Source organism: Mesoplodon mirus (assembly GCF_964341445.2).
Source record: "Mesoplodon mirus genome assembly, chromosome: 1".
Lineage (NCBI taxonomy): Eukaryota > Metazoa > Chordata > Mammalia > Artiodactyla > Ziphiidae > Mesoplodon > Mesoplodon mirus.
The window spans coordinates 10,425,713-10,451,226 of NC_138976.1; the positions used below are offsets into that span (position 1 = coordinate 10,425,713).

Genomic DNA, 25,514 nt, shown 5'->3' on the forward strand with positions numbered 1-25,514 from the left:
AAGCGATCAGAAGATCTGTAGGTCTGTTAGTTGCCCGTGGTGGTGGGTTGGAGGGATGTGTGGCATTCTTTCCCACACTTTTCTCCGAAGAACCTCTTTGAGTTATGGAACTTAAACACATCTCTGCTTTCAAGCGTTGATGTAGTTTTTGCACATTTCTTTTGAAATAGAAAAGATTCCTTGGGAATAATTAAAAGAATAGTTTTTTTGGTTGTCTCCCTCCCAACCCCCCCATTTTTGTGTTGGTCTGAATAGAAAACAGAATCACAGTGCTTATAGAGAAAGAGAAACATATTGGGAGTGGCTCTGGACCAGTTTTGGAACTTCTGGGAAAGGGGTGGAAGTGGGAGTCCAGGTGGGATAGCATCAGCTTTTTTTTTTTTTTTTAATAAATTTATTTATTTATGGCTGCATTGGGTCTTCGTTGCTGTGCGTGGCTTTCTCTAGTTGTGACGAGCTGGGGCTACTCTTCGTTGTGGTGTGCGGACTTCTCATTGCGGTGGCTTCTCTTGTTGTGCAGCACGGGCTGTAGGCACGTGGGATTCAGTAGTTGTGGCACAAGGGCTTAGTTGCTTTGCGTCATGTGAGATCTTCCCAGGACAGGGCTCGAACCTGTGTCCCCTCCATTGGCAGGCAGATTCTTAACCACTGCGCCACCAGGCAAGTCCCAGAATCAGCTTTTTTTTTTTTTTTTTTTTTTTTTTTTTTTTGCTGTACGCGGGCCTCTCACTGTTGTGGCCTCTCCCGTTGCGGAGCACAGGCTCCGGACGCACAGGCTCAGCGGCCATGGCTCACGGGCCCAGCCGCTCCGCGGCATATGGGATCCTCCCAGACCGGGGCACGAACCCGTATCCCCTGCATCGGCAGGCGGACTCTCAACCACTGCGCCACCAGGGAGGCCCCCAGAATCAGCTTTTAACATGGGGCCTGTGATTCCCAGCCTTCCCTTCACTGTTGGTGCTTATCTTTTGGCAAGCTTTCCTTTGTGTTTTCTCTTTCTTTCTTGAGTTCACAAGCTGGTTATTAAACTTATTATTGCAATGTTAATATGCTTGCAGAAAAGTACACGTATTATAAGTGTATTTTTTGCAAACTGAACATATCCATGGGCCTTGTACTTGGACAAAGAAAGAGAACGTACAGCACAGCAGCAACCCCCTTGTATTCCCTCACTTGGGCTTTTTAACTGTTTACGAGCAGAGTGAAAAAGTATGTTTCAGTGCATGAAAGGCTAGAGTTTCTATATACGTAATGCCTTATTTGGGTACAATAAACTTTCTCTTTACTTTTTTTTTTTTTTTTTTTTAGTTTAATAAGACGTTTATTCTATCATATTCTCTTTACTCTTGAAGGTGTATCTTTTCGCCTTATATGTAGTAAGTTGTCATCCAAGTTGTCAGAGCCTTTTCATTTTCCCAGCCATGAATATCTTTTTTTAAATATTTTTTTAAATGAGTGAGAGTTTTGTAGTGGCCCAATATACAGCCAAATATGTAAATATTCCAACAGTAAGTAAAAAAGGTGCATTTTCTGATATCAGGCAGCAGGGCTTGATATAGATCTATTAGACCAACTTTATTTATTTATTGGAGTATTATTGCTTTACAATGTTGTGTTAGTTTCTGCTGTACAACGAAGTGTATCAGCTACATGTATACATATATCCCCTCTCTCTTGAACCTCCCTCCCACCCCCACCCCCCATCCCAGCCCTCTAGGTCATCACAGAGCACCGAGCTGAGCTCCCTGTGCTATACAGCAGCTTCCCACTAGCTGTCTATTTTACACATGGTAGTGTATATATGTCAATGCTACTTTCTCAATTCATCCCACCCTCCCCTTCCCCGCCATGTCCACAAGTCCGTTCTCTACATCTGTGTCTCTTTTCCTGCCCTGCAAATAGGTTCATCAGTACCATTTTTCTAGATTCCGTATATATGAGTTAATTTACGATGTTTGTGTTTCTCTTTCTGACTTCCTTCACTCTGTATGACAGACTCTAGGTTCACGCACATCACTACAACTTGACTGAAAATACCTCCTTATAATATGTGCATAATAAATAATCTCTTCTATCCACTCACTGTGTAAGAAAACATAGTCCAGAGAGTGAGAAATAGATAAGATGAATGGCGTATTGCTTATAATAGCTCTTGCATATGTAGTTACAGTAGTAATGAAGTGAGAATGATGTTAGAAATAGCTTTCAGTAATGTCAGAAAACCATCAAAAGCCTAAGTGCTTGCAGGGTTCTAGTTACCATGGTGACTAAGACTGTCGAAGCAGAATGGAATACTTGACGAGATTATTTAAGGCAGCATCTTGAGACATGTATTTGAGATATGCACCTGTGCCTACCAGTGATATCCATGACTTTTGAAACAGCAGAGGCCTGCAAATCACTAATTATTGACTCCAGAGGAGCAAATACTCAAAGCCAAAATAAATGTTGGAGGCAATAAAGAAACAAATATGCAAAGAAGTGCACCAAAGTGAAGTGTATTGATCTTAAATAAAAGTAATGGCAGAAATTTTGATTAAACATGCTCCTTATATTTCAAAGTAAAGAAGAAATCCTCTACTATGCTTTCTTCAACAGCCTATTTTTAGGATGCCCTGGTTCCTATATAGGAAAGGATAACTGAGAAATTAACAGTTTTTTCCACTGTCCCCTTTCTCCCCCCACCCCCTCTTGCGCTCTCTCTTACTTCTCTTGTCCCTCTTTTTTTCTCATTTCTCTTCCTTCTTCAAAAAATTAGTACTTTCCTAGAGGCAAAGTTCTGCGAAGAGGTAATAATAAAGTATATGTTATTTCAGAGGTAATACTCTAAACTACCTGTACAAGCTTGTGATGCCTGCTTTCATTTTATATGGTTTGCTACCCAAAATAGTTGCACTTGCAGTTGAGGTGGGCTGCCACCAGGGTGCAGTAGGTGTCATAATCACGTGATCTAGAGAAGCATTGACTGACAGAAATTTAATGTGAGCCACAAATGTGATTTAAAATTTTTCTAGTAGCCAGGTTTTAAAAACGTAAAAAGAAAAAAGTGAAATTAATTTTAACAGTATATTTTATTTGATCCAATATATCTAAAATATTTTCTTTCAGCATGTAATCAATATAGAAAAAGTATTGAGATCTTTTACATTCTTTTTTTTCATACTGAGTTTTTGAAGTACACTGAATATTTTACACTTTCACACATTTCAATTCTAATTAGACACATTTCAAGTACTCATTAGCCACATGTGGCTATTGGCTCAGGCAGAATTCCTCCACCTTTCATTTCTGTTCTCAAAATGGTCCACTGTGCTTTCCAGTGGATACATACTGGCTGTTTTGGGAGGTTCTCTTCTTCATAGTCCATCTTCTGTCCCCATTGTTTCTTCTCTCTCTTCCTGCACAGATACTGATAGCGTTCAGGTCTTTTGGCTGTTGGTGATTTATTCCCACCCGTTTGTATTTTGGGATTTGAAGGCTACTTTATCGCTTACTATTTTAGTTTGCTGAGGCTATCACAACAAAATACCACACTCTGGGTGGCTTAAACAACAGAAGTTTATTCTCTCACAGTTCTGGAGGCTGGAAGTCCAAGGTCAACATGTCGGCAGGGTTGGTTCCTGCTAAAGCCTCTCTCCTTGGCTTGCAAATGGCCATTTTCTTGCTCTGTCCTCACATGGTTGTCTCTTTGAGCATGTGCATCCCAGGTGTCTCTCTGTGTGCCCTAATCTTCTGCTTATTAGGACACAACTCAGAGTTTTTGACTTGTTATCAAAACAAGTCACAATGTTGTTGTCAACAGCATTCTAAGAGTGAGCTCCCAGAGAAGGACTTTACTAATGTAGAATCAAAATCTAGGTTGTTTTTCCCTGTGGTAGAAAGGAGAGAGTATTAGATTACAGGCGCAAAGGGGTTATGAATTTCAGTCATAACTCAACAGTTTACCAGCCATGAGTTCCCAGGCAAATCATTTAAGCTCTCTGATCCTCATTTTAGTGTGTGTGTGTGTGTGTGTGTGTGTGTCTGTGGGTGTCTGTGTGTGTGTGTTTATGTGTATTACACATACCTATGCTGGGGAAGCCATGCATTTTAGGACCAGACTAAGGAAAGAGAAGCCAATGAAAGAGACTGTTAGAACAGAAAGAAGAGAGAGTTACAACATGGTGAGGAAGTGATGAGCCATGTCAATGTCATAGGGAGAACTGATATAAGGACTGGAAAGTGGCTATTGGACTTGGATTTTAGGTGTTGGTAGGCATCAGTGATCTTAGCTAATTCATTTTAGTAAAGGTGGTTGATTTATGGAAACTTGGAAGAAACTTGGTAAGTGCCATCTCAACTTTACATTTGAAACATCTCTGAGAAGTAGGTTTAATCATTTCCACTAATAGTCTCCCAACTTTCACTGATAAGAGTTGAGGATTTTAAAACACAGTGAGATTAGCGTCGCGCTTTCGATTTCCTCTGAAAACTTGGCAAAAGAATATGAGCAGCCAATTTATAACAAAGGTGCCTTTGCAAAATGTGAAATAGAAGGTCATTTAGCTTGTGGGATAATTCACACAGCCCCATTTAATTTAATTCCATGGACCATTAATTTCCCATCTCCACCGACAGTAATAATGACCAAATGGTATATTCAGAGTTTAAAACCAGAGTCAAGCTCTGAATAGTAGAGGAATTTATCTAAAACTCTTTATAAAGTACCTTAGTTAATTTTGGACTCTAATCATATTAGAGTATAATAGCTTCTATGATATGTTTCACTAGAAAAAGGGTGATCATGGGACTTACCCTTTAGGAAGTTTTTTTTAAAAAAAAACTTAAACACTGTTTTGAAAAAGACATTGCTGTCTTTATAGCTGAGTCTTCAGACTGGAATGGTAGATGCTCTAAATTCTTTTAACAAAAATTGTATAGAATTTAGTCAACATTGTTCATAGCTATAAATCAGAAAATACTTGTATATTACAACTTACGTTTGGAGCCTTGTTCTAACCCTTTTAGGCCGACCACGTTTTATGTGCTTTTAGCCCTCATAGAAAAGTCCCTTCCTCTAAAGCCCTTTCCACTGAACACCTGAAATTATATAGTCATGAAATAAAATACTGAGTTCTAATTCTGTTTTCTCCCTTGACAAGATATATTACTGAGGTTTATTAAATTTGTCAGTTTGGGAAATGCAAAGGAACTTGTAGGCAAATGCTTACTTGAAAATTTGCAGAGAGGCTTTACATAGTATCTTTAAAGAAGCACTCAAGGGTTATCAGTTCTCATGAAGTTGATGTTGCTGCCTAATGCTTTTATATAAAATACTGTCTTCCTAGCAGTAGCCACTTGGTAAGACTCTTAAAGATTCTAACAGCAACTTCAATTTAAAAATAACTGATTAGAGAAGCAAGAAGAACTACAGTCCTACAGCCTGTGGAACAGAAACCACATTCACAGAAAGATGGACAAGATGAAAAGGCAGAGGGCTATGTACCAGATGAAGGAACAAGATAAAACCCCAGAAAAACAACTAAATGAAGTGGAGGTAGGCAACTTTCCAGAAAAAGAATTCAGAATAATGATAGTGAAGATGATCCAGGACCTCAGAAAAAGAATGGAGGCAAAGATCAAGAAGATGCAAGAAATGTTTAACAAAGACCTAGAAGAATTAAAGGACAAACAAACAGAGATGAACAATACAATAACTGAAATGAAAACTACACTAGAAGGAATCAATAGCAGAATAACTGAGGCAGAAGAACGGATAAGTGACCTGGAAGACAGAATGGTGGAATTCACTGCTGTGGAACAGAATAAAGAAACAAGAATGAAAAGAAATGAAGACAGCCTAAGAGACCTCTGGGACAACATTAAACGCAAACACATTCTCACTATAGGGGTCCCAGAAGGAGAAGAGAGAGAAAAAGGACCCGAAAAAATATTGGAAGAGATTATAGTCGAAAACTTCCCTAACATGGGAAAGGAAGTAGCCACCCAAGTCCAGGAAGCGCAGTGAGTCCCATTCGGGATAAACCCAAGGAGAAACATGCCGAGACACATAGTAATCAAATTGGCAAAAATTAAAGACAAAAATTATTGAAAGCACCAAGGGAAAAATGACAAATAACATACAAGGGAACTCCCTTAAGGTTGACAGCTGGTTTCTCAGCAGAAACTCTATAAGCCAGAAGGGAGTGGCATGATATACTTAAAGTGATGAAGGGAAGAACCTACAACCAAGATTACTCTACCTGACAAGGATCTCATTCAGATTCGATGGAGAAATCAAAAGCTTTACAGACAAGCAAAAGCCAAGAGAATTCAGCACCACCAAACCAGCTCTACAACAAATGCTAAAGGAACTTCTCTAAGTGGGAAACACAAGACAAGAAAAGGACCTACAAAAAAAAAAAAAACCAAAACAATTAAGAAAATGGTCATAGGAACATACATATCGATGATTACCTTAAACGTGAATGGATTAAATACTCCAACCAAAAGACATGGGCTTGCTGAATGGATACAAAAACAAGACCCATCTATATGCTGTCTACAAGACACCCACTTCAGACCTAGGGACACATACAGACTGAAAGCGAGGGGATGGAAAAAGATATTCCGTGCAAATGGCAATAAAAAGAAATCTGGAGTAGCAATACTCATATCAGATAAAATACACTTTAAAATAAAGAATGTTACAAGAGACAAAGAAGGACACTACATAATGATCAAGGGATCAATCCAAGAAGAAGATATAACAATTATAAATATATATGCACCCAACATAGGAGCACCTCAGTACATAAGGCAACTGCTAACAGCTATAAAAGAGGAAATCGACAGTAACACAATAATAGTGGGGGACTTTAACACCTCACTTACACCAATGGACAGATCATCCAAAAGGAAAATAAATAAGGAAACAGAAACTTTAAAAGACACAATAGACCAGATAGATTTAATTGATATTTATAGGACATTCCATCCAAAAACAGCAGATTACACCTTCTTCTCAAGTGCGCACGGAACATTCTCCAGGATAGATCACATCTTGGGTCACAAATCAAGCCTCAGTAAATTTAAGAAAATTGAAATCATATCAAGCATCTTTTCTGACCACAACGCTATGAGATTAGAAATGAATTACAGGGAAAAAAATGTAAAAACCACAAACACATGGAAGCTAAACAATACGTTACTAAATAACCAAGAGATCACTGAAGAAATCAAAGAGGAAATCAAAAAATACCTAGAGACAAATGACAATGAAAACACGATGATCCAAAACCTATGGGATGCAGCAAAAGCAGTTCTAAGAGGGAAGTTTATAGCTATACAAGCCTACCTCAAGAAACAAGAAAAATCTCAAACAATCTAACCTTACACCTAAAGGAACTAGAGAAAGAAGAACAAACAAAACCCAAAGTTAGCAGAAGGAAAGAAATAAAGATCAGAGCAGAAATAAATGACATAGAAACAAAGAAAACAATAGCAAAGATCAATAAAACTAAAAGCTGGTTCTTTGAGAAGATAAACAAAATTGATAAACCATTAGCAAGACTCATCAAGAAAAAGAAGGAAGGACTCAAATCAATAAAATTAGAAATGAAAAAGGAGAAGTTACAACAGACACCGCAGAAATACAAAGCATCCTAAGAGACTACTACCAGCAACTCTATGCCAATAAAATGGACAACCTGGAAGAAATGGACAAATTCTTAGAAAGGTATAACCTTCCGAGACTGAACCAGGAAGAAACAGAAAATATGAACAGACCAATCACAAGTAATGAAATTGAAACTGTGATTAAAAATCTTCCTGCAGGGCTTCCCTGGTGGCACAGTGGTTGAAAGTCCGCCTGCTGATGCAGGGAACACGGGTTCGTGCCCTGGTCCGGGAAGATCCCACATGCCGTGGAGCAGCTAGGCCCGTGAGCCATGGCTTCTGACCCTGCGCGTCTGGAGCCTGTGCTCCGCAATGGGAGAGGCCACAACAGTGAGAGGCCCGCGTACTGCAAAAAAAAAAAAAAAATTGGAGACTAATAAGAACCTGCTGTATAAAAAAATAAATAAAAAGTAAAAATTAAAAAAAAAAACTAGTACTAAACTTTCTTTGGGTTATTTGTATGGAAATATGTTAATATAAATGTTTCAGACATTACATGAAATTCCTAAAAATCTTATATGTTCTGGTATAATGTTGTAAGTCATAATTGTAGTTATTATTTTAAAATGTATATCTCAGAAATAACTTTAAAAAATTAAAATAAAAATAACTGATTAGCTCTTCCTAATGCAGCCTCTCACTAGAGATCCATGGAGACATAAAAAGGATAAAAACTTGCAATAAATTTGGAAATTAGTGTCTGTAGTTAACCTATTCGGTAATCTGAAATGAGTTTCTACTTATCGTAAGGATAACGGAAATAGATTTAAAACTGGAATTGCTAGTTCATTCTTGTAATGTAGTGTCTGAAAATTTTGGGTAGGAAAACCTTTTGCTTTTTTACTCATTGTCTTAACATCTGGTACAGAAATGCAAATCTTCTTTTACTCATTAATTCCACTTACAGAAATTTGTCTTTTACTCATATCACATAACTATTCAAGTTTATTAGTATGAAGATGTTTATTGCAGCATTTATGACAGGGAAAAACTGGAAGCAAGATGAATGTCCATCAGGAGGGGATTTGTTAAGTAAATTGGTTCATTATATACTACACACTACACAGTAAATATTGATGTAATCCTATATGCATTAAAGAAACCTGATATATTATTAAACTAAAAAGGCATGTTACAGAATATTATATATAGTTTGATCCCATTTATGTAAAATAATAGATAAACTGATGTATATTTAAATATATAGAGAAAATGCATTTTCAGTGGTGGTTATTTCTGGGAACTAGAAAGGAAAAGCAGTAAGGTGTTTTTTATTTCTTGCTTTATACACTGTATAGTATTTTTGTTTTCTAAGAGACATATTTTCAAAACTGAAAAAGAGGGACTTCCGTGGTGGCGCAGATGTTCAGAATCCACCTACCACTGCAGGCAACATGGGTTCGAGCCCTGGTCTGGGAAGATCCCACATGCCGCGGAGCAACTAAGCTCGTAAGCCACAACTACTGAGCCCGTGCACCTAGGGCCCATGCTCCGCAACAAAGAGAAGCCACTGCAGTGAGAAACCTGTGCACCGTGACGAAGAGTAGCCCCTGCTCACTGCAACTAGAGAAAGCCCGTGTGCAGCAATGAAGACCCAACACAGCTATAAATTTAAAAATTAATTAATTAATTAATTTGTTTGTTTATTTTAAAAGAAATTGAAAAAGAAAGAAAAATATAAGGTCTCTGTGACAGATTGTTTGTAGAAGTCATTCCCTTCCCCATATCCATGCCCATGAGTCATCCCCCTCTCACACTGACGCTGGGCTTGGCCATGACATTGTTTTGCCTGATGAGACAGTGCAAACATGACGGAAAGACTTGAAAAGAGAAGTGCATATCTGAGCTGCCCTCCCTTTTGCTGCTATTGGGGATCCTTGCAACCACCTCATGTAAATGGACCCAAGCTAGCCTGTTAGGTGATGAGAAACATGTGACCCAACACCTTAGCCGCCAGCCAGGCTAAACATTCAAGGGAGGCCATCCACTACTAGCTGTCCACAGTTGCATGAGTGAGATAGGAAGTGTACCATGCTGTAATCAATGAATATTTATTATTCCTTTATAACACAAATGGCTTTTAAGAGTACAACGCTCTCAAGATTTCATTGACTCTGTCTGTTTGATTCAGGTTAGCTTCCACGTACCAATAGCCATGCCCACAGTATTTCGAGACACTCCCCTCTCTTCTAGACTCTTTTACAGGTAACCTTGAGCTTATCAGGCTTCTACAAGACAGGCAAATCCTTAGATTCTTTCCCCAGATCCATTTTGTCCCCCTGAAAGAATGTACTTGGCGCCACTTCCATAAATTTCTTCACAGGCTTTAATGAAAAGGTTTTGCCCTGGGGATGAGACTGTCTAGGTGCTGCTTATAGCTAGCATTTCTCAATTGGGTCTTTTACATTTATGCGTTAGAAATTGTTGTATTTTTCAATCTTGAAAGTTCTGGAATTTGTGGATTTCCTCTTTTCCTTTTCAGCCCTGCTCGCAGCTAGTTCTTGTTTGAGTTCATCTCTTTCTCATATTTTGTTACATATGCCTAATAGCGTACTGTTTCCTGGCTTATTTGTATAAATCCACAAGTTCATTAGTCACATTATCTACTTTCCAAGTTATTGCAGGCAAATGCGGTTTTGCCACTGTATTATATGACAGCCTTCAGTAACAGTTACTTAACACTCAGTCTGAATGCCAGTGTCACATAATGTATTTCTTAGGACAATAACCTAGTCCTGGTACCGGTTTCTCTACTGGCTTTTCCTGTAATAACTGTACTGGCTGCTGTAAAACTCCAAAATTTTAGTACTTTACTATAGTAGAGATTTATTTCTGGCTCCCATGTTAGCTACAAGTTGTCTGCAGTTCTGAGGCTCCATTAAATGTGCCTTCTGTGTTCCAGGCTGAGGAGCAGCCCTATCTTCTTCTTAGGTCGGAGGGAAAAGTAAAAATGCTGAACCATGTAATACCTCTTAAATCTTCTTCTCAGACATGTGGTAGATAACTTATATTTCATTGGCCAAAACAAGTTAAATGGCCAGGCCCAAGGACAAGGATATATAGTTTCACTTATAGGGCGGGGTAGAATAGTTGAGAACAACAATACCACCCGCACATCCACTCCTAGATTTATTCCCTAAAGCAATGTTTTTCCAAGTGCTGAGTTCTTAGCTGAAGACAAACATGTGGAAGTTATCAGTATATAAGTGAGTATGAATAAGAGCACCCAGAAAGAAGGGAGGTAGTGCTAGAAACCTCATGGGAGAGGCATCTACAGAGGAGCCTACAAATAAGCTGTCAGACGTAGGAGAGAACAGGAAAGAATGTGTACTGGATCCCCGTAATAGAACTATTTCTGCTCTAAAAAGTGTAACTTTTTTTTTTTTTAAGGAAAGCCTGAATGCAAAGCCTGAAAGCTTTAAATCCATCCAGTTTGTATCATCATAAGACTCAATTTCCAAGTAGCATACGAGTTTTAAAATTAATATATGTTTACTTGTCATTACAGAGATTTGCCACAATATGGGCAGAAGCAGTGGCAGTCTTATTTTGGAAGAACTTTTGATGTTTACACCAAACTCTGGAAGTTCCAGCAGCAGCACCGGTAAAGGATTTTTACAGTTAAAGGAGAGTGAGGGTCCATTTTTTTTTAGTAACAGTTTTGACTAATATATACCACCGCAGTGCTTTTTATCTCTTCGTGTATCTTAATATATTTCATCTTTGTGACCCAAATGAAAGCAAACTGATTTTTCCCTATTTATTTAAGGTTTTCAAATGTAAATACTATTTGATTTTTAAAGACAGTATTATCTGAAATGGTGCAGATTAACTCTAACATGGATAGGCAGATTCATGGTTTCATTCTAAAAATAGATGTTGTTTTTTGGGCAAAGCTATTTGGCAGGGGTGGGGGGTGTTGCTTCTAATTTTCATGCATGTAGCTCAAAGAAGTTTGTTTTTATATTTCAACTTACTTTAAATAGACATTTTATAAATGCTTTTTGAATTTAATTGAATGATTATGTTAAAATCTCATGAAAAATTCATGAATTTCAATTCATGTATTCAAAATTTCATGATGAATTGGGTGGTACTTTATCCTATTAAATTAACAGATTTGGTTATGTTTGAAATTTATAGTCTCATTTCTATTTTCTTATTTCCTATGTAAAACAGACAAGTCTTGGATAATCGGTATGGCTTGAAGCGGTGGCAAATAGGGGAAATTGCTTCTAAGATTGGGCAGCTATACTACCATTATTAGTAAGTGAATTGCAAATGGAAAACATAAAGCATTGTCCTGATTTAAACACAGCATGCAGAAGTATGCATCGATACATACCTGGTAGGAGGGAAAACTGAGGAGTTACAAATGAAATCCTAAAAGTTCAGATCATATTGATCAAGACAGCATTTTTAAATGACCTTCCATAATCAAAGTGACATTATTTGCTTCAGAGGCTCACCTTCCACACAGTTCGTTTGGTCAGACTCATTTGTAAACTTAAAGGAGTATGATCTTGGTTTTAGATAAAAGATAAATACTAAATGAATTTTATGGTTCTTAATGGCTTCACCTGAATCTTGATACTGTACAGAGACATATCATAACTGGTATGTTTGAAGGAGTGGTTTTCAGGAGGATACCTTAAAGCTCATCCTCATATATGTCTAAAAGGTTACATGAAGTCAATAAAGATACTTTAGTTTATATCCTTAGAGCAATATCATCTATATAGTCCCACCCATGAGTCAAGGAAAGAAGACAGCTCCTTTTAGGATCTAAATATCTCATTATCATTAAGTGATACCAGGTGTTTCATAAAAAGGCTTGGACCATTTGTAGTTTAATAGGCCAGAAAATTCCTTCCTTTCCCTGTCTTTTGGCATGCCACCCAGATTCCCATCATTAAAATCACCTTCCCTGGTAGAATATTTTCTTAAGAAATCCCTTGTAACACTACAAATGTTATTGTATGTCAACTATACTCCGATTAAAAAAACAAACTAGAAATGTTAAACAGAAAATCCAACTCACCAGCATCCTATGAAGATTAATATGGATTAGTCCATTTCTGAGTCCTCTGAGAAAGAACTAAAGAAATGAGCCAAAGGACAAATTACTGTATGAATTTGGGGAAGGTCATGAAAGACCTGGTCCCAGGTGGGAAGATTTAACTGAGTGGAAGGCTCTTTGGAGAGGCCCTTTGAAGAATGAGAATAATGTGTACTCTGGGTTGCCATCAAAAAAGGCTTGGGAGCAGCGGGGAGGTGTTTTTTTTATTATCGTTACTATTCTTTTTATACATTTTAAGGATGATATGATTATTACTTTGCTGATTCAAATTTAGGATAGTCATTCCCATCCCCTGGAGTAGAGGAAGAGAGGAATAATGGAACAAGTATTTATCATGGTGAAGAGATTGAGATCCTGTCAAATGTAAAGAGTTTCTTTTTCTTCTCATAGCCTGCGCACATCTGAGACCAGCTATCTGAATGAGGCTTTCTCCTTCTATTCTGCAATCAGGCAGAGATCATATTATTCTCAAGTCAATAAAGAGGACAGGTATGCACCTACCATTTTCAGAAAGAAGAAGATAAAGCACTCAGCATTTTTAGTCTGTGGAAATTATGCAGAAAATCACAGATTTATTTATAACTTTAATTCATTTAATGGGCTTTATTGAGTGCCTGCTATATACTAGACCTTCTTAAGCATACGGAGATGTGTTACCTAAAAACAATAAATATTACAGATGTTGTAACAGATGTCACAGTACCAGGGTAGAGTCAGAGCACAAAAGAAGGGTGGGTTATTTCTTTATGAGAGATTGGGGTCACACGAAGTTTCATAGAAAAGAAACAACTCCAAAATGAGGCTTAGCTGATCCCTTTGTTCTGTTTAGCCTGTGTCATCTTAGTTCGTATACATTCAAAACCCTGTTGACAACTGTCATATAGGACTAAAGAAAAGGCTGTCTTGCTGTTTGAATTTTCTTTTATAAATCCAATACCATTTTGCAGTTGTGTAGCTCCACTGTTAGGGGAAAAAAAAATCAAGTAGAAGTTATTCATTCCCAATAGTAATCTGTTGAGCACTTATTATGTATCTCACAGTGTGGTCAATGCTAGGGTGAGAGAAGGAAAATGAAAAGAAGTTGGGCAAGTGTACTCTTTCCCTTTTAATATTTATTTATTTTTATTTCTTTATTTTCTTTATGTTTTTGGCTGTGTCAGATCTTAGTTTCAGCACACAGGATCTTCATTGAGGCAAGCAGGATCTTTCACTGTGGTGCGCGGGCTCTTCTTGTGGCACGCGGGCTTCTCTCTAGTTGTGGCGTGCGGGTTCCAGGGTGTGTGGGCTCTGTAATTGTGGTGCGTGGGCTCCAGAGCACATGGGCTCTGTAGTTTGCAGTATGCGGGCTCTCTTGTTGAGACGCATGAGCTCAGTAGTTGTGGCACGGGCTTAGTTGCCCCACGGCATGTGGGATCTTAGTTCCCCGGACCAGGGATTGAACCCATGTCCCCTGTATTGGAAGGTGGTTTCTTTACCACTGGACCACCAGGGAAATCCCTCTCTTTTCCTTTTAGATGATTACCTTTTCATGGGTGTCCCAGACATACTTGGAGTACAGGTAGATTCCAGATGAGAAAGTAATTATTGAAGAAATCAGGGATCTGCTGGAGAATCTTTATTGCTAGCATTCCAGGAATTGTTGGAATATCTGAAAGTTCTTTCTACTCTCAGCAACAGAACTCACAGTTGTTATATAAGTGGGAAGATTATATTCTCTTAGAAATAGAAGAAAACATAGTTTTTACCTATTTTTCCAGAGAACACTTTGTGGTTGGCTACCGTAAGCTTTCCAGCTAAATAGCAACATTTTGGGGAAAGCCCCACTCTTGTAAATCCCCTTCATTCCCTTGCAAATCTTGTTCAAACTTGTCTAGAGGAGTTTGCTTGAAACAAGTAAGATGTGTGGATGCTGAAGTCTACATTTTTCCCCCAAGTCTTTTCGGCCTTACTTCCTCCTTCTATCAGGAAGTCCCATCAATTACTATCCTTTCAGATTTTCTTATGGTTTACTTCAGATACTTTCACTATAGATGTATTTCCTCCAACTCCCCCTTTTTTTGCGTTCATGTTGTACAATTTGTCTGAATTCTTGGTGGGATAAATTATATCCCTAAAAAAATGCAAAAGGGCTATGTAACACTTTATGAGTATGAAAAATACATATAAGCAAAGAACTATTTTAAGCAATAGTAAAATACCTTATATAATTCACTTTTCCGCATTTTCTAATTTGCCAAAAGGGAAATTCACCTTAGGTCCCTTGGCTTAAAACCCAACAGTCTGACTTATTAAAATCATTTTCTACCCTAATAGCAAACACCACATATGAATTGTTTTCCTGTGCTGCCTCCTAGAGCAGGGTAGACGAACAGAGGTGGAATTATTTGGAACCAGGATGACAAAACCTCTTCCCTTAGGCCACTGACATAGCATCAAAGGACAGTACAGTCTGTGAAATCTTGACCTTGTTCTCTGTACCTTAGGAAGGATTTTGTTCAGTTGGTAAGTTGTTTGTTTCTCAGTTCATCGAGGGCAAGGGGGCCAGACAAGGTAGCAGTTGGCAGCAGCTGCTAAAATCAACAGCTGGTAGATTAAAACTGAGTAAGAAAGTATTCCACAATTTCACAGTAGCTTTAAAAAGCAAAAATCTCTCCTCCAAAGGCCAAGTTCTCTCTGCATTGTCTCAGTACCTAAGGATTGTGTCAAAGCCAGGAGGAATGGTGTGTTCCAACAATTAGCAAAGTGACTACCTATCACCAAACATACACAACTCTCAGCATGTTTCAATTCCGTGGCCCATCCTGTTTAGCAGAGGAAACAATAGCACATAATCACTTGTCCTAGAAGCTGCAAACCCCGATGGTTGTAAATGACTAAGGCTGAATCTGGTCAGAGTTAGATACTGAGAAGGTGAAGCTTCCAAGCACACAGAGGCTGGGGGGAGATATTTCAGTTATCCACCCGGAAGAACGGTTTCTCAGGCAGTTGTGTGAAGAGTCGGCATCTTACAAGTAGTGGTCCTAACAGGTTGGACGAGGCGGCAGTTCTGGAGTGCCAGAAGAACTTTGCCAAAGAGAATCATGTCATCTCTAGTGGTGACAGTACTGAAGTTTTTATTTTTTATTTTCTTAATTTATTTATTTTATTTTTGGCTGCATTGGGTCTTCGTTGCTGTGCACAGGCTTCCTCTAGTTGCGGTGAGCGGGACTACTGTTCGTTGCAGTGCGCGGGCTTCTCATTGTGGTGGCTTCTCCTGTTGCGGAGCACGGGCTCTAGGCACGCGGGCTTCAGTAGTTGTGGCTTGCGGGTTCTAGACTACAGGCTCAGTAGTTGTGGTGCACAGGCTTAGTTGCTCCGTGGCATGTGGGATCTTCCCAGACGAGGGCTCGAACCCATGTCCCCTGCATTGGCAGGCAGATTCTTTTTGTTTGTTTATTTGTGTGTTAGTTTCTGCTCTATAACAAAGTAAATCAGCTATACATATACATATATCCCCATATCTCCTCCCTGTTGCGTGTCCCTCCCACCCTCCCTATCCCACCCCTCTAGGTGGTCACAAAGCACCGAGCTGATCTCCCTGTGCTATACGGCTGCTTCCCACTAGCTATCTATTTTACATTTGGTAGTATTTATAAGTCCATACCACTCTCTCACTTCGTCCCAGCTTACCCTTCCCCCTCCCCGAGTCCTCAAGTCCATTCTCTACATCTGCATCTTTATTCCTGTCCTGCACCTAAGTTCTTCAGAACCTTTTTTTTTTTTTAGATTCCATATATATGTGTTAGCATACGGTATATGTTTTTCTCTTTCTGACTTACTTCACTCTGTATGACAGACTCTACGTCCATCCGCCTCAGCACAAATAAGTCAATTTCGTTTCTTTTTATGGCTGAGTAATAGTCCATTGTATATATGTGCCACATCTTCTTTATCCATTCATCTGTCGATGGACACTTAGGTTGCTTCCAAGTCCTGGCTATTGTAAATAGAGCTCGCAGGCTAATTCTTAACCACTGTGCCACCAGGGAAGCCCTGAAGTTTTTAATAGTGGAAAATGTGAGTCTAAACTTGAAGACCTTGATGCCTCCCAGTCGTGAGCTTCACAGGATGACTTCTTCTGCAGCAGGCAGAAGGCTATGGGTCATCATTCAGGTTTTCAGGCTTGATAGGATAGCCTCTCATGTGTATGAGTGGATAGCAATTCAACACAGTGGTTTCCAAAATAGAATGCCTCTATTCACTTCTGTATGTGTGTTTAATACAGGGATCTGCAAACTATGGCCTGGTTTTGTACTGTCTGGTAGCTTAGAATCCTTTTTATGTTTTTAAAGGGTTGTGAAAAAAGAAAAGTTAAATATGCTATAGACACCATATTTGGCCTGCAATACCTAAAATATTTACTCTCTGGACATTTACAGAAAGTTGGCCAATCCCTGGTTCAGTATATGTTCATGTAGTCTGTGTTACATGATTGTATAATTTATCATATAGATTCATAGAACCTGTTTTTTCTCAAAAAATTAACGGAATTGTCTTATTAATATTTTAAGTATGAATTGACATCAACCTCCTACAAATTTTCCTTCCGTTTTGAATTCCACTTCTGACAGTGTGTCAGCCTAGATAATCTAAAATAGTGTCTTCAAAACACCTAGAAGTACTGGCTAAAAAAGAGCAACCATTGTGGGACTTCCCTGGTGGTGCAGCGGTTAAGAATCCGGCTGCCAGTGCAGGGGACATGGGTTTAATCCCTGGTCCGGGAAGATCCCACATGCCACAGGGCAACTAAGCCTGTGTGCTACAACTACTGAAGCCTGTGCACCTAGAGCCTGTGCTCGGCAACAAAGAGTAGCCACTGCAATGAGAAGCCTGTGCACCACAACAAAGAGTGGCCCCTGCTCGCTGCACCTAGAGAAAGCCCATGTGCAGCAATGTAGACCCAATGCAGCCAAAAATAAATAAATAAAATAAATAAATTTGGGGCTTCCCTCATGGTGCAGTGGTTGAGAATCTGCCTGCCGGTGCAGTGGACACAGGTTCCATCCCTGGTCCGGGAAGATCCTGCATGCTGCGGAGCAGCTAAGCCCGTGTGCCACAACTACTGAGCCTGCGCTCTAGAGCCCACGAGCCACAACTACTGAAGCCCGTGCACCTAGAGCCCGTGCTCCGCAACAAGAGAAGCCACCACAACGAGAAGGCCACGTACCGCAACAAAGAGTAGCCCCCGCTCACTGCAACCAGAGAAAAGCCTGTGCGCAGCAGTGAAGACCCAACGCAGCCAGAAACAATAAATAAATAAAATTAAAAATAAAAATAAATAAAATTTTAAAAATAAATAAATTTATTTTTAAAAAAGGATCAACCATCCCTTTAAATGGAAAGCTTAGCTGTCAAGAATGTGAGGGAAATCCCCAGGTCATTAACCCTCTGACCAGTGCTATGACAGCCTTGCAGGGGCATGGTTGGTTTTGGTGACATAAAGGAACTTCTAAGGATTTCTTCAGGAAAAGGAAAATTGAAACTAAAAGGAAGGGATGATATACAAGGATTCATGAGAAAAAATTATCCCCTTGCTTCCTAAGAAAGCATGGACTTTATAAGACAGTAATCATTGTAATAATGGCTAATTGAGGTTATTAAGATAAAATGGGGCCAAATCCTGGAAAACAACATGAAAGAAGGGAGAAAATAAAGAATTCAACCGTACTAATAAGATCCATTTATTGTTCAGAGGAAGCTTAGAGTAAGTAGTGTTTGCTTATTAAAATATTAAGAAAAATATTTTTAAAGAACATAAGGAGAAGGTGTAAATTCAAAACAGGTAGAAGGGGGAGGAAAGTGAATTACGATCATTTCAGTAAAAAGTACGAAAGGAATATATATGAAAAAAAGTATAATTGTAGCACGAAATAATAAAGTAGAAACAAGTCCAAGTACATTGGTAATCATAGTCAATGAAAGTAATCTAAGCCTCCTAGGGAAAAGTCAGAGATTATCAGTATGCCTTTTTAAGAAAAATTCAGTAATATACTATCTACAAGAGGTCCTCCAAAGATATAAGGTACATAGGAAAAGACAAATGAGACAGATACTAAGGGGAAGAAATGCTGCTCTATTTATGTATACATTATTTATATTTAAGGCAGAAAATATTAAGGATGGAGCTTTACTTCGTAATGATAAAAGGAACAACTCGGGAAAATAAAAAAATTCTAAACTTGTATATGCCCAGTAATGTAGCATAATAATAAACAAAGCAAAAAGTGGCATATTTTCAGGGAGAAATTGATAAATGGTCCCATGTATTGTACGTGGAGATTTTTAATATAACATTTAATAATTTATGTGTCAAGATAAGCAACTATAAGATTTGAGTAACATAATTGAAAACTTGTTCTAATGTGCATGAAAGTGCATACAACAATAAGCGAATGCACGTAATTTTCAAGCTTATATGAAACTTTTGTGAAGTTGACTTATATTTGCCACAAAAAAATGTTTCAATAATTTTTGAAGTATACATTGTCTAACGGTGGTGCAATTCCATTAAAAATTAAGAACAAGACATAGTTTAAAAAAATCATTATGTTAATCAGTAGACACATTTCTAAATAATTCATGGGTCAAAGAGGAATTTAAAAAATTTTTATTATGGAAAATGTGAAACATATACAAAAAATATATTGTTGTAAGGTTATTTATTATATTTGCAATGCAGGATGTGGAAAACAGGAAGTAGAAATTGGAAATGTCCGGTTTGAATTGATAAGGGATAAATATATATATGTATTTTTGGCTACACTGTGAGGCTTGAGGGATATTAGTTCCCCGATCAGGGATCGAACCCAGGCCCTCAACAGTGAGAGCTCGGAGTCCTAACCACTGGACCGCCAGGGAATTCCAGATGAGGGATAAGTATTAAGGGTCAGGTGTGAAGAGGTGTAATATAGATTGTAAATAGCCTTTAATAAATTAAGGACGTGTGTTGCTATTCCTAGCAATCATGAAAAGAACAGTAATGAAGAAGTATAAGTAAGAAGCTGATAGAGGATATAAAATAGGATACTAAAATGTATTTGATTAGCTGAAAAGAAAGCAAGGAGGGAGCAGTAGAGGACCACAAACACAGAAGGGGCAAGTAGAAAACAAATAGCAGGGTGAGAGTTGCAAACGCAGCCAAGGCAACAGTAAGGCTAAATGTAAATGGTCTGAGTTCCTGAGTATACACGACAGAGATTGTCAAAGTGGATAAAAAAGCAAGGCCTAACTGTATACTGTCTACAAAAGATGCATTACAATGAAAAGACACAGGTACTTGAAAGTAGAGGGGTAGAAAAAGATATGGCATACAAATAGCATAAGAAAACTGGCTTGATTGTATTAATGTTAGAAAAATAAGATTTCAAAACAAAGACTGATCTTCCTAGAACTCTTTTTGTCTCATATTTTCCTGACTGTTGTCTTCTCATCTTTTTTTACTTAAAAAAATTGATTGATTGATTGATTTTTGGCTGCATTGGGTCTTCGTTGCTGCACACAGGCTTTCTCTAGTTGTGGCGAGCAGGGGCTACTCTTCATTGTGGTGCATGGGCTTCTCATTGCGGTGGCTTCTCTTGTTGCAGAGCACAGGCTCTAGGCGCATGGGCTTCAGTAGCTGTGGCACACGGGCTCAGTAGTTGGGGCTCGTGGGCTCTAGAGCGCAGGCTCAGTAGTTGTGGTGCACAGGCTTAGTTGCTCCGCGGCATGTGGGATCTTCCTGGACCAGGGCTCGAACCCGTGTCCCCTGCATTGGCAGGTGGATTCTTAACCACTGCACCACCAGGGAAGCCATTATCTCCCTTATAATTTTTTTAAAATTTTTTTATTGAGGTATAGTTGTTTTACAATGTTGTGTTAGTTTCTACTGTAACGTCTTCCTTATAGTCTTAACTTAAACATTACTCTCTCTAAGACGCCTTCTCTCACCCAAGATCCTGTCCTGTGAGCTCAAATTGTAATCATTGTAATATTTTGTAATATTACATCATTGTAATATTTTTTCCACTATTTTAAATATTTATCCGTCTCCTCTACATTTTAAATACTTTTCTGTCTGTAAAATCTGTGAGGGAAGGGACTGTGTCTATAGTGTTTTTTTTTTTAAATCATTCTAATCTAGTACTTAGCATGGTGCCTGATACATCTAAGTTTCAATAGATAACTTGTTGAATGAATTTAATATATGAATGAACAATGTAATGAACCACTGAGTAAGAAATGTGTTAAAAGACTATAGGTTATATGAAGCAATGTTTATAACTGTGCAAAATAGTATCAAAAGAGTTTAAAAAGCTATCAGAAAGTTAGAAAAATCAAAAAGCATATTTTTTTAAATCTCATGAATGATTTTCCATTTATCTACCATAGACCTGAGTTGGTAGTTAAGAAGCTACGATACTATGCAAGATTTATAGTAGTTTGTCTTCTTCTCAACAAAATGGATGTTGTAAAGGATCTGGTGAAGGTAAATGTCCTTTCAAATAATTAAAATCCTAATCTCTCCTTGTCTATGGATAATTTTGTTTTTAAAAAATAGATTTAAGGTTAAAATAATTTTGATATATCTAAATCATTACAACTTTGAGAGTATGGTAACTTCTGACAAGGGTCATGATAAAAAATTTTTCCAACTCTTCATATTTCAAACACACCAGAGATAATTGTCTTAATTTCTTACTTTTGTCCCCTCAGCTTATTTTACATTTCATCACCCATCAATGAATGGTTGGCAAATGCAAACAAAAGTTAAAATATTTGGTTTAAGAAAATAATTGAAAAGTTAGGTCAAGAAAAATGTTTTACAAAGGTGTGAATGGGTTTTGATTTTTCCTCCCTTTAGTATGTCTGCATCACTCTGTCCTTCATTAACTCAGGTAATTAAGAGTTACCTGCATTCTAGATTCACTTAATATCTGTAATTATTGCATGCTACATTCCGGTTACACTCTGTATTCAGTTAGTGGTTTCAATGGCATACTTCTTGATTTTTTGGTGCTCAAGTATAATATGCTAGTTTTTGCTTTTTTTTAATTGAAGTATAGTTAATTTACAGTATTGTGTTATTTTCAGGTGTACAGCAAAGTGATTCAGTATAACATGCTAGTTTTGACAAGCCTTCTTCCTCCATCCCCAGTTACTAATAAGATTATTTCCAAAAGAAATAGTGTGATATAAATACAAAGAATTTATATTCATTTTTTTTTAATGTTAAAATTTTGGGGGTTTACCTTTAAGAATTTCCTGTTAATAAAGTCATTGCTGATGTAGCACTGAGTAGGTATGGGTCACTGTGGATTTCTATGAAGATCTTATTGATGTGTTATCATTTTGGAGTTTTTGATTTTGAAGCAAGCCCATGTAATTTTCACTCTGTTTTGGTTATAACTGGGACCGTATATTGATAATAATCAAACTTCTTAACTGTATCAGTTTCTGTCAGGAGTATGGTACAATATACAATCTATTTTTATGTTTTTTTTTCTATAACCATTTCTTTTCATGATATTGTAAAATCAGGAACTCTCGGATGAAATTGAAGATTATACTCACCGCTTTAATACTGAAGATCAAGTGGAATGGAACCTGGTGCTTCAAGAAGTAGCAGCTTTCATTGAGGTCAGTTCTTGACAAGAAAGTTTGTCATAATTACGTATGTAAATGCATATGTGGTATACTTTTTATTATGTGTATATGTCAAAAAGAAGGAATAACTTCTTATATTGACGTTTTGTCTTGGCCATCAACCACTTACTGCTTTTTCTCCAGGCAGACCCTGTGATGGTATTAAATGATGATAATACCATTGTTATCACGTCTAATCGCCTTGCTGAAACAGGAGCCCCATTGCTGGAACAGGGCATGATTGTGGGACAGTTGTCTCTGGCTGATGCACTCATTATTGGTAATTGTAATAACCAGGTAAAGAATTGTGAAGGAATTATGCTTAAAATTCACTTTGAAAAATAGTACTTTTGATTGTTACAGAATTATTTCCTTGTAAATATCCTAATATCCATTTGCTAGGAAATAGTTAATTAAATTATGCTGTGTCTATATATGGACTGTACTACAGACACTTAAATGGTTTAGAAAGAATTTTTAATCACAGAAGAAGATACTTATGATATGGCAAGTGAAAATAATATGGACCTATGTAAACAGAATTATTTTATTATATATGTTAAAATGTCTATGTATAGTACATATATACACAAGAAAAAGACAAGGAAGAAATTTACCAATATCATAAAAGATTTATCTCTAAAAAATTTAGCAAAATTTTAAGTGATTTTTATTTTCTTCCTTACAACTTTCTAAATCTGTATATTACCTTTACAATCAGGCAAAAATGGGGGAGGAGTTTTGTGTTTTTTTCTTTTAAATTTCCATTGTTACTTTTTTTTTTTTTTACATCTTTATTGGAGTATAATTGCTTTACAGTGGTATGTTAGGGAGGAGTTATTTTTAAGTACATTTGTCAAAAGCAGATTTCAGATATTTTTTCATGACAGCATAGTCCCATGATACTAGAAATGTAATTTACTGAAAATTATGGGATATTGGAAAAGTCACCAGTGGATACACTTTTCTATATGTATTACTTACACAAGTTTTAATTTTGGATCCTTCCCTTACATCTATCATTTTTGTTGTTGTTAACTTTTTTTATAATTCTCCAGTTTTGGATTTTAAAGCTTTAATTTGCAAATTTCTAAATTAAAACATTTTAATTTAAATTAAAACCTTGCCTACATGAAGTTCTGTAGAAGTATTATTCAAAATAGAAAAGGAGGGGACTTCCCTGGTGGTCCAGTGGTAAAGAATCCACCTTACAATGCAGAGGACACGGGTTCGATCCTTAGTCGGGGAACTAAGATCCCACATGCCACAGAGCAACTAAGCCCCGCGCACCAAAACAACTGAGCTCGCATGCCTCAACGAGAGAGCCTGCGTGCCGGAAACTGTAGAGCCCACGCGCCCCAGAACCCGCGTGCCACAACTAGAGAAGAGAAAACCTGCACGTCACAGCTAGAGAGAAACCCGCACACCGCAGTGAAGAGCCTGCATGCCACGACTGAGACCCAACGCAGCCAAAAATAAATAAAAAATAAGTTGTTAAAAAAACAAAACAAACTAGAAAAGGATACAGTCTTTTCTCTTTTTCTTTTTCTTTTTTTTTTTTGCCATGCCACGCGGCTTGTGGGGTCTTAGTTCCCCAACCCGGGATTGAACCCAGGGCCCCGGCAGTCAGAGCTCCAAGTCCTAACCACTGGACCTCCAGGCAATTCTCAGGATTCAACCTTAAACATTATGTAATGCCAAAATGTAATGAAGTGATTTTAAAATGGGCCATAGTCATATTTCAGCCTGGCTGTTTTGCCAAAAGTTAACATGTTTTATGGGATCTAATATAGGTCTCTGTGTTTACGTGACTACTTTTTGTTTTTAAAAATACCTATGGAAATTGATGGATTGATAGAAGTCTTGATAGATGGAGCGAGACGTGATGAAGCAAATATAGAAAAATGTTAATGTTATAGGATCTAGCTATTGAGCATAAGGATGTCACTGTACAATTTTTTGAACTTTCTGTCTTTTGAAATTTTTTGGAATAAAATATCCAATGTCATCAGGTACACATGAAAGTCAAGAGTAACAATATGATTAAACACTTCAAGGTCTGCATACTGCATTAATGGTCAGGTTTGTTTTCCTTGCAGGTTAAGTTCAGTGAACTAACTGTTGACATGTTCCGGATGTTACAAGCCCTGGAAAGGGAGCCAATGAATTTAGCTTCCCAGATGAATAAACCAGGAATGCAGGTGATCTTCTCCCTACATCTGCAATTTGCTGCTTCTCCTCCTCATGGAATGCTATTATTCAACGAATGCCTGAGTGTGAATAAAGAATTCTCCTGATGAGACACAGAAGAAATCGATAAGCATAATGCTAATAAAAAAGATATTTAATGAAAAGGATAGTAAAAATAGGCATTGATAATTCATATGTCAAGTACAGTTTGTATAGTCATCCGTCTGGGGGATTGGTTCCAGGACCCCCGTGGATACCGAAACCCGCAGATGCTCAAGTCCCTTATATAAAGTGGCAGAGTGTTTACATGCAACTTATGCACATCCTCTCGTATACTTTGAATCATTTCTAGATTACTTATAACATCGAACAAAATGTAAATTATATGTAAATAGTTGTAAATATAATGTAAATGTTATGTAAATAGTTGCTGGTGCACAGCAAATTCAAGTTTTGCTTTTTGGAACTTTCTAGAATTTTTTTTCTAAATATTTTTGATCCGTGGTTGGGTGAATCCACGGATACAGAGGACCGACTGTATGTGCATTGTTTTCTGTGTGTAAATATAGGAATCAGCTGACAAGCCTACCAGGCGAGAAAACCCCCACAAGTACCTGCTCTACAAACCAACGTTCAGCCAACTATACACATTCTTAGCAGCATCTTTTAAGGTATCTATCATCCAGTACTTTTTAGTATATGGGGAAAGTGTGCCTTAAATGGAATCTGAGAGTCACTCTTCTCTTTGAATATTTGAGTCAAGAATTTAGGAAAAATATGAAAATGAAAACTGCCTTAGAATATCCTAATCATAGCTGTTTTTGGAATGGAAATTGCTTATTATGTTATGAATGTTCCCTGCCATTAATTAATGAGAATATTGATTAATTATCATTCTCCTTTCTCCGGGTTTTTCTTGCTAAACTGC

At 37.7% G+C, this 25,514-nt stretch overlaps 1 protein-coding gene across 7 annotated transcripts in view; it reads left to right on the forward strand.

Moving 5' to 3' along the window:
- The window catches only part of SCAI (suppressor of cancer cell invasion), a 114,913-nt gene that overhangs the window by 61,214 nt on the left and 28,185 nt on the right, over positions 1-25,514 (forward strand). For all 7 annotated transcript variants that reach the window (XR_014293748.1, XM_082617651.1, XM_082617652.1 and 4 more), the window contains 8 exons: positions 11,165-11,260; positions 11,836-11,922; positions 13,127-13,225; positions 21,143-21,239; positions 22,292-22,390; positions 22,541-22,693; positions 24,496-24,597; positions 25,156-25,257. Coding sequence is in view for 6 of the 7 variants with exons in the window: in XM_082617651.1 (XP_082473777.1) it covers positions 11,165-11,260; positions 11,836-11,922; positions 13,127-13,225; positions 21,143-21,239; positions 22,292-22,390; positions 22,541-22,693; positions 24,496-24,597; positions 25,156-25,257 (835 nt within the window). In the remaining variant the exon portion in view is untranslated. The remainder of the gene's footprint in view (positions 1-11,164; positions 11,261-11,835; positions 11,923-13,126; positions 13,226-21,142; positions 21,240-22,291; positions 22,391-22,540; positions 22,694-24,495; positions 24,598-25,155; positions 25,258-25,514) is intronic.